The sequence below is a fragment of the Chelmon rostratus genome, chromosome 11 (assembly GCF_017976325.1).
Source record: "Chelmon rostratus isolate fCheRos1 chromosome 11, fCheRos1.pri, whole genome shotgun sequence".
In the NCBI taxonomy this organism is placed as follows: domain Eukaryota; kingdom Metazoa; phylum Chordata; class Actinopteri; order Chaetodontiformes; family Chaetodontidae; genus Chelmon; species Chelmon rostratus.
The window spans coordinates 27,458,849-27,470,652 of NC_055668.1; the positions used below are offsets into that span (position 1 = coordinate 27,458,849).

General features: G+C 48.1%; 2 protein-coding genes across 3 annotated transcripts in view; one reads left to right on the forward strand and one right to left on the reverse strand.

Moving 5' to 3' along the window:
* The window catches only part of tjap1 (tight junction associated protein 1 (peripheral)), a 34,300-nt gene extending 32,080 nt beyond the window's left edge, over positions 1 to 2,220 (forward strand). For both annotated transcript variants that reach the window (XM_041946932.1, XM_041946933.1), the window contains exon 11: positions 252 to 2,220. In XM_041946932.1, the coding sequence (XP_041802866.1) occupies positions 252 to 917 (666 nt within the window). In that variant the 3' untranslated portion in view covers positions 918 to 2,220. The remainder of the gene's footprint in view (positions 1 to 251) is intronic.
* Positions 2,221 to 8,482: 6,262 nt separating this feature from the next.
* On the reverse strand, positions 8,483 to 11,773 carry dnph1 (2'-deoxynucleoside 5'-phosphate N-hydrolase 1). Its single transcript, XM_041946968.1, has 4 exons — positions 11,563 to 11,773; positions 9,475 to 9,546; positions 9,274 to 9,384; positions 8,483 to 8,789 (listed from the first exon to the last, which is right to left on the reverse strand). The coding sequence occupies exons 1-4, from the start codon at positions 11,696 to 11,698 to the stop codon at positions 8,671 to 8,673; spliced, it is 438 nt and encodes a 145-aa protein (XP_041802902.1). The 5' UTR covers positions 11,699 to 11,773; the 3' UTR covers positions 8,483 to 8,670.
* Positions 11,774 to 11,804: the final 31 nt, after the last annotated feature.

Genomic DNA, 11,804 nt, shown 5'->3' on the forward strand with positions numbered 1-11,804 from the left:
TGTGTGTGTGTGTGTGTGTGTGTGTGTGTGTGTGTGTGTGTGTGTGTGTGTGTGTGTGTTACATCAGTGCATCTGTCGGAGTTCATTTTCTGCCCTGAGTTTTGTCTGCAGGTGACCTCCACCTGTAACCTGACAGCTAAAACCCAGGGCTAAAGGATGCGGGTGCAGCGCTCACTGCTGCTCCATTTTATTGATGATGATTGAACATGTTGATCAGTTCTGTTTGTTATACTAACAATGTTGCCCCCCAGGCCCCCAGCATCCTGGCGAGCTCCGGCAGCTCAGAGGAGGACCTCCTGGCCAACTGGCAGCGGATGTTTGTGGAGAAGGTGGCGCCGTCCTGTGACGGCTCTATGGCTCACCGCACTTCCTTCAGCAGTCAGACAGCTCAGGAGCTGCAGAGGAGAAGGCCAGTCCCGGGGGGCGTGGCTTCGACCTCCTCCGACCGCCACAGGGCGGCGTACTCGGACGGCGAAGAGGGCTCGTCGGCGCGCAGCTGGACGCCGAGCCGCGGCTCCAGCCTCGACACGGACACGGACACGGAACCGAGGCCCAGCAGGAGGGGGCGCTACGGCGGCGGCAATGGCTCTACGGAGGAGGGCGAGAGGCTGCTGATGAACCTGGAAGACGACGGCTGCAGCGGGGACACGGTGGACACCGTGGACACCGTGGAGAACAACCCCGCTGACGCCCGCAGGGAGGAGTTAGAGGAGGAGGAGGAGAACTCGTCTGAGGAGAGAGACATCCTCCCCCACGACCTGCCCATCATCTCACCTCGCCTCCTGGACTTCGACCCCGCCCTCCCCGCCGCTGCCCCGCAGCGGCCGCAGAAGAGCCCGAAGAGAATGGGCGTGCACCACCTGCACCGCAAAGACAGCCTGACCCGAGCGCAGGAGCAAGGCACGCTGCTGGACTGACGCCCGCTGGCGACAGCCTGAGCCCCCCCTCACTCCCCACACTGTGCTCCCTCCGCTGCTGTCTGTCTCCATGGCAACTGGCCTGTCTCTCACAGAGATCAGAGGTCACGCCCAGCCAGGATATAGCCATACTCTATCGTATGCTGCCGAGCTCACCGCCTGACCGTGTGTGTGTGTGTGTGTGTGTGTGTGTGTGTGTGTGTGTGTGTGTGTGTGTGTGTGTGTGTGTGTGTGTGTGAGAGAGAGAGAGACCATGTACATTTGGCCACACACTCTACTTTAATCATGTGTCCACTTACTTTTGCCTGATAGTGATCAGATGTCTCCGTACATACAACCATTATGTACTACTTGGCCAAAAGTATCCGGACAGCCGATTAAAGCAAAATACATTGATACTGGACAGAAAATTGTAAATAATCAGTATAAGAATCAATATTAGAAATCCCATATGAGTCTTTTCTGAGTGTGTGTGTGTGTGTGTGTGTGTGTGTGTGTGTGTGTGTGTGGCTGATCAGCAGCTGATAACCACCCTCAGTGATTGGTGCCCAGTGACTCAGTTGATCTGTTCTTGTTAAAATGGAATTAAATCAGAAGTTAAACTGGAAACTGTATTTTTTTAAAGATGAAGAAATATTAGAAAACATTTGATGTATTTTTGTAAATTCTGACTAAAATCAACAGAAGACATTTTGGCTCTGTGGCCAAAAGTAAATGGACCCCCAGTCTACATCCTGTACTGCATTCTGTACTGCATCCTGTACTCTGCCCAAAACCTGACAAACTCAGAGCTCCTCCAAAATAAAACGGTTGTTTTAATGAAGGAGATAAACTGACAGAAATAACTTATCGGTTCAGTTAATGTGCTGCTGATCGTTCAGGGTTTGGTTGGTGCGGTCCACATACTTTTGTCCATGTAAAGACTTTGATTGGCTGTAAATAAAATAATTATTTGTCCACCTGCTTTTGGCCACATAGTGAACTGATCAGATCAATACACACCAACATAACCTACATGGCCAAAACTATGTGGACGGTTGATTAAATTGTGAATTATCAGTATTAGAAGCACCATATCAATTGTTTGTATGTGTGTGTGTGTGTGTGTGTGTGTGTGTGTGTGAACAGAAAAAAAGAATAGAAAGACTTTCTGGACGTCTCTGCCTTGTTTTCGTGATCAGGAGCTTTTATTCTGAAAAGAACAGAAGACACACACCTGGATAAACACTCACACACTCAGACTCAGTGCCTCTGTCTCTCTCTCTCTGTCTCTGTCTCTCTCTCTCTCTCTGTCTCTGTCTGTCTCTCTGTCTGTCTCTCTCTCTGTCTCTGTCTGTCTGTCTCTCTCTGTCTCTCTCTCTCTGTCTCTCTCTCTCTCTGTCTCCCTGCCTGTCTCTCTCTCTCTCTATCTCTCTCTCTCTCTCTGTCTGTCTGTCTCTCTCTCTCTGTCTTTCTCTCTCTGTCTCTCTCTCTGTCTCCCTGTCTGTCTCTCTCTCTCTCTCTGGAAGGTTGTGAGTACGACGCCTGAAGGTCAGGCTTTTATTTTCTCGTCTACACTAATCATTGACTTCCTGTCATGCTGTGTTATTATTAACCACCCGATTGGTTCGTTGGGGAGTCATCGAAGTCTGTTGTGTGACCTTTGACCCTCGCCGCCCCCTCCCTTTCACCAACATTCTGACTGTACCTGCAGGGGGCGGGGCCGGGGAGGAGCTCCCCCCACCTGGAATGTAACCATCAAGTTGTTTTTTTGTTTTTCTGGAGTATAAATACTAAGGACGTATTTTCTGTTTGGATTTGTTTTGTCGTTGATGTTGAAGTTTTTCTGTTCAAATGTTCTCATGAACTGTTGAAGCTCGTTAGCGCCAGAAACAGAAACCAGGTTCTTTTCAAAATAAGACGCAGAGTGAAATCAGGAAGGACCAGAGAAGGAACCATCTGAGCTGATGTTTGATGGTCGGCCTGAAGCAGAAACAAACAGATTGTAAAGATGAATTTTAAAGCTTCTTCTCTTTTAATGTGTGTCAGTCACAGCGACGCCTCAGCATTAGTAATTAGCATCTCGGTATCCTGGCGTGTGTTAGATATCAATCATCAGGTGTAACTGCAGGCAGACAGATTTAAATGTGAGCAGATGTTTGAAGGTGAAAATGTTTCTCTGAGACGTTCACAGCTGGACGTCAGCGAGAGATCATATCAGAGCTGCAGCTGCTGGTTCAAGGCTTTTAGTGGAGCCACAGCGGGACTGTTAGCTTTAGCTTAGAGGGTCAGTTCATCAGAATGTATTCAGACACTTTTATGAACGAGTCCGTTGGACCGTGGACCGTCTCCCGCGGACCGTGGACCGTGTCACGCGGACCGTGTCACTGACGCGTGTTAAACGTGACACCTGAGCTGACCGTGATGTTCTCACTGAGCGTCTCGTCGCAGCTGAACGCTCCTCGTCCGTCTTCTGTTTCTGGCACTGCCGAGCCTCCGTACCTTCGGCTCGTTCTTCTTCTGTGGTTGATTGAATGTCGGCTCGCTGCCTCTCTCACAGCTCTCTGATTGTGACGCTCGCCGAGGACCGGTGATCTCCGATCGATCGGCCGATTGATCGCAGGTTGTCGTGGTCTTACGGAGTCTGACGTGATGAAACAAGCTGAACTCGTTCCTCTGCGGTGTTTCAGCCTTTGTGTGTTCACAGGAAGTGATCGATTATTGATCCGCTCTGAACTCGGTTTGTTTTGTATTAAAGCTTCAGTCTGTGATCAGTGTGTCGGCGCGCTGAAGATCAAACAGTATTGATCTGTACGATCAGCTCTTTCATTTTTGGTGAATTAATTAGCGGTATTGATCACAAATTACTGATCTTATTATTAAAACAGTATTGATTTAGCTTACTGTGGGATGATGAGATCTAGAAGACGCACACGAGCACCATTCACAGACGAGCTTCACGACCGCGTGGTGTGACAACACTGCCGTCACTTCTGGTGCATTATGGGACATCGGTGCTGTCAGAGTGCATGATGGGACACAGACAGACTATTGATGTAGTGAGAAAACTTTATTGATCCCCAAACATGTTACAGCTGAACAGGAAGTGGAGCCCGATAACAGACAGAAAGAAATGAGAACCACAGGAGGGTCGGTCGGAGCTGCTGTGGAGCTTTTTACTGCGTCACATGGTCTTCCTCAGACGCTGTCATCGTAAAACTGCGGCTATTTAAACTTAAAGGAGTTCTTCAAAACAAAACGATCCAATGTAAATGTGATCATTTATTAAAACAGAGAAACTGAACAGCTGAGCGTTCAGTGCCAGCACAGGTTTAGCCTAGCTTAGCACAAAGACTGGATGCTGAGGGAAACTAAATCGAGAGGACATCCACCTTTAAAAATTCTGAAGCTGTTTGATGAACACGTTGTGTCTTGTTTGCTAAAAAGCTAGTGCTAGGCTAGCAGGGTTAGCAACTACACACTTACACACTTTTGACTGTTGATGGTGCTAGGCTAACAGTTTAGCCATTAGCTCCTAACAAGCTGTCGGTGATGCTGTCGGTGACGCTGTCGGTGTCAGTGATGCTGTCAGTGATGCTGTCAGTGTCGGTGATGCTGTCGGTGTCAGTGATGCTGTCAGTGACGCTGTCGGTGTCAGTGACGCTGTCTGTGATGCTGTCAGTGTCGGTGATGCTGCCAGTGTCGGTGATGCTGTCAGTGTCTGTGATGCTGTCAGTGTCGGTGATGCTGTCTGTGATGCTGTCGGTGACGCTGTCAGTGTCAGTGATGCTGTCAGTGTCAGTGTCAGTGATGCTGTCAGTGTCAGTGATGCTGTCGGTGTCGGTGACGCTGTCAGTGTCAGTGATGCTGTCAGTGTCGGTGATGCTGTCGCTGTCGGTGATGCTGTCGGTGATGCTGTCGGTGATGCTGTCGGTGATGCTGTCGGTGATGCTGTCAGTGATGCTGTCTGTGATGCTGTGTGTTCTGAACGTGACTCAGATGCAGTGGAAGCTGCAGTTTGGTCTCAGAGCTGCTGAATTATTGAAAAAGTTTTCCGTCTGTGTGACGGCTGCAGGATGTGGAACTAAAACCTCCCACAAACACAAACACACCTTCCTCCTCCTCCTCTCCTCCTCATCCTCCTCCTGCTTTTATCTGACAGATTTTTGCTCCTCGGCTGTAATTATTAGCAGAACGAGCGGCTGCCGTTAAATTATTAAGATTTTATTACCGTCAGAAATGGGTCACTAATACTTTACTGTGTGTGTGTGTGTGTGTTTAATATTTCATACGAGTCATCAGATGTTCAGGAGACACGAGGAGAGAGCAGGAAGTCAGGTGTGTTTGTGTGCGTGTGTGTGTGTGTGTGTGTGTGTGTGTGTGTTGGAGAGTGATGCACTCTGGGTAGAAATAGACTCTCCATCTGGACTTGTGAAACTTTAATGATTCTTCTTCATGAATAAAATTGGAGACGTCGAGCCGCTGCTTCGTCTCAACCAAGGTCACCCTCCATACTCTTCTTTGTCCTCTTCCTCCTCCAACACTCTTCTTCCTCCTCCGACACTCCTCTTCTTCTTTGTCTTCTTCCTCCTTCTACACTTCTTCTCTTCCTTTTCTTCATCTTCTTCCTTCTACCCTCCTCTCTTCTTCTCCTTCACCAGTCATGTTCCTTCCTTCGTTCATCATACTTCTTTCTTCTCTTGCCCTTTTCTTTCTTTGTCCCCTTTTCTTCTTCCTCAGCTTCCTTATTCGTCCTCCTCTTCATCTCGTTCCTCTCTTCTTTCTCTTCCTCCTTTTTAAACCTCCTGTTTCCTGGATGTTCCCGAGCCTTCGTCTCTGTAACGTGGTCTTGATGAGCTGATGCGGTTTGCTCCGTTGTCATGGAGACACGTGTCGCGGTGTGCTGATGAAGACCATGTGAGGCAGCTGAGAGCTCCGTGACTTCTTTCTAACGACTAGGGTCCAGGGTCAGTTTAAAGTCTGCGTGCGTCACGTGTCCCAGCATGCATCAGGAGGGCGCCGTGTGCTCTGAACACTGTCGGTACGTTCAGTTACACGCGGCGCTGTCACTGAACGTTTAGACGTTCTCACTCAGAATATCTGACGTCTACAAACAGAACGTGAAGCTCTGAATGTTTCAGCCGTATCCAAACGTGGAAATACTGTCGATGTTCCGTTTGATGCTCATGAACATACAGTCACCATGATCAGTTCACATTCTCCCCTCGACCGTCGGTCCTGAAGGACCTGAACGCAGCATTAGCAAACCGTAGCAGGTAGACGCTAACAATAGCATCTGCCTGCTACATTAGTCGGCATTCTAAAGAAACTAGCTGGTCACCGCCTGGTTTTGTCTTCTGCATCAGGACCTGTGAAGGTGAACTCGGTCGCTCTGATCAGATTTTCTGTTCGATAACGTGAATTTCTTGTGGGACGTGAAAAAGCTTCGAGGTTTTGTGCCACTGATGAATAATTAGAAGACGACTTCCTGTTTAGCCCCCAACGGTTTGGGATAAAATGGTCGAATTCGTCAGCTCCTCCGCACCTTCTAAATGTTTCCACGCCGAGTGGATAAAAGTCTGTTTGGGCCCGTGTGCATCACATGATGTGCCACCGTCATCCGCTGTACTGTTAGCAGCTGGAACCACATGCTAACATTAGCTAGTAGCAGGCTAACTCATTTCATAATTTGACAAATTCATTCATGATTCAACTTTTATTTAAAGCCGTAAGACTCGCTGACGGCACGTCGTCACTGAGAGTAAAGTTACAACAGTTAACGAGAACCCAGAGCGAACATGTGGCGGAGCGACAGGAGCGACTTGGTTCTAGTTAACGAGTAAACGAGTACCAAGTAACGCTTGGTAGCGTGTTGATGATTTCATCACCACGTTCTGATACAGAAACAAGCAGGAAGTGACACACCAGGACAAACTGTTAGCAAACTAGCTAGCCTGTAGGCTTATTCAGAAAAGACACCAATGCTAATGCTAACAGGTTAACATTAGTCCCTGTGTGCTAATCACATTGTTTAATAACTGAACAGTGCTGGTTAGCTGGCTAACGAGCTAATGTCAGATTCTTCTTCTGCGTCTGAAAACACAAACTGTTTGCAGAGCAGGACCTCCAACATGGCCGCCGGGACAGCAGGGTCCTGGGTTCAGGACGTGAACTCACCTGAGGACAAAATGAAATGTGCAACTTTTGTAACGAACTGAGAACCGGAGCAGAACCAGAGGAGGATCTGCGGGACGACTGCCGGATGTTGTCCAGCAGATTGTAGCCCCCCCTCCTCGCTCTCCACCCACAGGTGCTGTCACTCATTCACAGCTCGTTGACCTCTGACCCCGGCCGTGGTGCTTTCAGGGTCCCCTGAACTGTTTTCTCTGCTCGTGTCTCTGGTTCCTCTGATCACCTGGGGGGGTTTTACTGGTCTGAATGTTTGTTTCACTTCTTGTTGGGAAATAAAACTACAAAAAAACTACAAGAAAGACTGTTAAAACTCTACTAACGATTTTATTTTCTCAATTTGTAACCCAATGTATATTTTAAAACAAATAAAATATTTTAAAAGTAGCTCCGTCAGTGTTATGACTTTCTTCAGATCTTCACCACATGAAGTTCCCTGAGCCCAGTGCATGCTGGGATAGGCTGCAGCCCCCCACCTGAGAAGAGCGTCCACCCACAGGTCCAGTCTCCAGGTATGAGGCGTGTCACTTCCTGTCAGACGGGCTGTTTCTTTTTAACATTAAAACTTTATCGACAGTCTGATTTCCTGCCAATAAAAACTCTTTGAAGCAGCTCCCAGATCAGCAGGCTGCCCCCTGATCAGCTGCTCAATCAATGAATGCTGACGCACACACCTCATCATTAACGCTGTGTGTGTGTGTGTGTGTGTGTGGACTGAGCTGGCCTGTGAATTATTTAGAAATGATGAATAATTAATCAGTTCAGCTTTGTGCTCAGCGGCTGTCAGAGGGCGCCACCCCCTCCTGATGATGTCACACCACCTGCCAATCATCTCCTCGCTGAAGTTCAATGGGTCTGAGGGGGATCCTGCGGGGTTCTTTCAGGTTCGTTTGGGTCTTTGTCAGGTTTTTCAGGGTTCCTCTGGGTAATGAAGGTTCCACCGCGCCCCTCTGAGGTTCCTCAGGCTCTCTGCAGAGTTTGTCGGGAACCTTTAATAACCGTGCTGATCCTCGTGAGTCATCATCACTCTTCAGGGTTTTTAGGGATGATCTCAGTTGTGCTCCTGCAGCTGTTTCCTTGGCGACCGTGTGTTTAGCTTGCAGATGTTAGAAGCTAACACCTGGAAGCCGCCAGGTGAGCTAAGGTACCATCAGTGTCGTGAATCTCTCAGGTCTCTGAGCTTCACTGACTGAGCTGTGCTACCCCCTGGTGGCCGCCTGAGGAACTGGACCCCAGAACTTCAAGGAGTCCCCCGTCACTTCCATATTCAGAAAATAATTTCTCCCCTTTAAGTCGAACAGGATGATCGAGCTTCTGCAGCTGATTTAATTATCTGAATCTGATAAACGACTGAAAACTGTGACATTAATTGATTACTGAACACTTTCTATTTGAATGTAAACGCCACTGAATTAGCAGCTTTAAATATTTTATTTTGAAAACCATTAGTCTAAATTTCCTTTCAGGTGCAGTTTTATTATGAATTCAGATAAAAACTTCGAGTCAAATAATCGATCGATCAGTCCTCTGTCCAATCAGCTTCTGTTCTGTCAGTCACATGATGTCATATTCAGCTGCCTCCTCTTCAGGTCCTCTTCAGCTCGTTGAAGAACTCTTCCAGAACGTTCTCCACCTCGTCCTCGCTGTAATCTCTGACCACGAACAGCTCGCCGTCGTCGGCTCCTCGAATCATGGCCGAGAGACCTGCGCGCACACAGAGACAGGAAGTGAACGAGGCGCTGACAGCTTCAGTTACTCTGATGACGATTCGTAGATTAAGAGAAAACTTTATTGATCCAGGAGAAATTTACAAACTACTCTGCAGGAACTCACGTCATTAGTTTAGAGCGAATACTTTTGTACGTTCACGTTCTGAATGCAGGACTTTTACTTGTCACGAGTACTTCTACACTGTGGTATCAGTACTTTTACTGCAGTAAAAGATTTTCTTCCACCCCGACTGATAAAAAATGTGAATATTATGATTCTAGTAAGAAACAGTGAAAGTGTGTAAAGAGCAGATTTCAGCTTCATCGTAAATCAATCGTTCAAATGTTAAATGCAGCGGAAACACTTCCTGTGTGAGTCCACCTGCACACCGAGGAGCTGACCTCAGAGCAGTCTGAACACTAATGTCATACAGGAAGGAAAGGAAGGAAGACGGAAGGGAGGAAGGACGTGTCCTCACTGCGTCCCGACGACGGTCTGAAGAGACAGAAGATTTTCTTCTTCATGTCGACGGCTCGGCCGAGCTCGTAGCCGACGCCCAGAGACGGCTGCGTCACCTCCGCCACGATCACTGAACACACAAAGGTCAAAGGTCACACCTGCAGGCAGCGCTCGGGGCCAAAACAACCGCCAATAATCAATGAAGTGATCGGGGGGTCACCGTCAGACTGTCGCAGCCAGTCCACGTCTCGGTCGTGAATGGCTCTGTCTCCCGCTGCTGCGGCGTCCTCTCCTGTCCAATCACAGCAGCTCAGTGACATCACACACACACGTGACTCATCTTCATCATCAGCTTCTTCTTCTGTAAAATAATTCTCACATCTGAAGAAATATGATGTCAGCAAAGATAAAACATTTAAATAAAGAGGATCATAACTAATTAGCTAGAAGACAACTAAAGACTGAACTTCAAATACTTTCAAATATGTTCTTTTTAGAATATTCACAGAATTAATATTACTGTTATTATTAATATTATTACTGCGTTCCCTGATATTATTACAGTTCTGACATCATCACCGCTGCTTCCTGTCTGACGTTTCATCACAAAAACTCTTATTCTAATTATCTGTGAGGATCATCAGGTCGTCCAACAAGGACGCGAGGAGAGACACACGAAGACATGTGGAGAGACAAGACACGAGGAGAGACACATGAGGAGACGAGACACGTGGAGAGATGAGACATGTGAGGAGACACGTGGAGAGGCGCGTTAAAGACATGTGAGTCCACACCAAAAATCAATATCCAGGAGCTGCAGGCCTTCACAGGACACACTGACTCAGTGGACAGTGAGTTCACACCAGAGGACGTCAGGTACAACAGCTTGGTCTTTTTGGACTGGACAGGACCAGTACTGACTCTGACTCCCACCCCCCACTGCGGCATTGAGCTGATAATGTACCAACAAGTGTCCAGGTCCATGAGATCTGAGGGATCCACTTTAAGCTTGTGGATCCTAATGGACCTTTGTGAAAACAGCCACCAGATCACCAACACCGCAGGTGGTGAAGAAACGAAGCACAAATACAGGAACATCATCGTGATCCTCAGGAGGATCTTCAACAAAGACCACATCCCTGAGTTTAAACCAGCGACACACAAAGACAGAAGCTGCTCCAGCTGAAAGACCTGAGCGGTCTGAAGGGTCAGCACTCTGTTCAGACTGGAGAAGTAAAAATACTCCAAAACACACAGTTCAGAGTAAAAACACAGATGTCTGAGTGCGACTTGGTGAACACAACTCCCTCACAATGCACGGCACACAGGAAGTGCAGCCATAGACATATAAACGGAGACGCCTCATTAAGCGGGTCGGCCCGTTGCTGCGATACGTCAGCGTGTCCGCCATGTTGGATGAGGCAGATCTGCCCGTAAACTAAAGCAAGGAAACAGAGCGAACTTTATAAAGAGCCTTTCTACAAACTGATTGAAGTTAATACATTTCATCCACCCATTCACACACACTAATATATTCTGGAGGCAAATATTCATCAAAAACAACATCTGTAACTTTTAATGTCATGGTTAGAAATGTTTACAAAAAAAAAACGTGGATGTGACGGGGGGTGGGGTTCTGAATAAAGAGCACGAACATTTACATTTAACTGATTTTCATTAATCATTTTCATATTCAGTGATTGATGAACATACATATATATATCTACATGGGGGGGGGGATGATGAACACGCAGCTTTTTCCGTGTGTTGCCACTCTGCAGCTGAGTGTTCAGTTTGGTCATGTGGTGCAGCCTCAGACACAACTCGTGACAACAGCATAAAATGGTGGGTGTCAATCCCAAACTGTGTATCTTGAATGTGCCCCCCCCCCCAGAAAAAACACATCCTCAGAGCCAATCTCACCACTTTGACAGCTTGTCCTGGCATTGACTGGCGAATAAACCGCTCAGCTGATCTGACCACCTTCCTGTGCCCACAGAAGGAATCATCAGCCCTCCTCAAGTGGCCCCTCTGATCGAAGGATGAGGGCACCACATCCGTCACCAAGCGACCACGGCACGCCGAGCACCCGCCGGTCGCTTTTGCCACATCCAATATGGCGGCGGCGTCTACGTATGTATGTCTACGGGGGCAGCAGCCAAACAGCCGTAAATCTAAAGAGTAACACCTGTCAGCAGGTGTAGTACACACCGGATACGGTTATCATCAGTAGTACTGCATTAATATTACAGTTCGACTTCAGTCAGTAATCAGTTCTCTGTAGTACTGTGTGTGTTTGACCTCTGACCTCTGTCGCTGAGCTGGCTGCTGCTCACGTGCTCGGTCAGCACGGTCCCGTAGCTCTGCAGCTTCTCAACGATCCTCCGGTACACGTGCACGTCATCTCTGCCGCCGCGGATGCTCCCGCAGAAATACACCTTCATGATTCCACCGCTTCCGTTTCTACCGTCTCCGCTTCTCTGGATGCTAACGAGGCTCTGCGCGGTGGCTTCCCGCACTTACCGTGTTTCCTGGGCCCTGCGCGCAGTC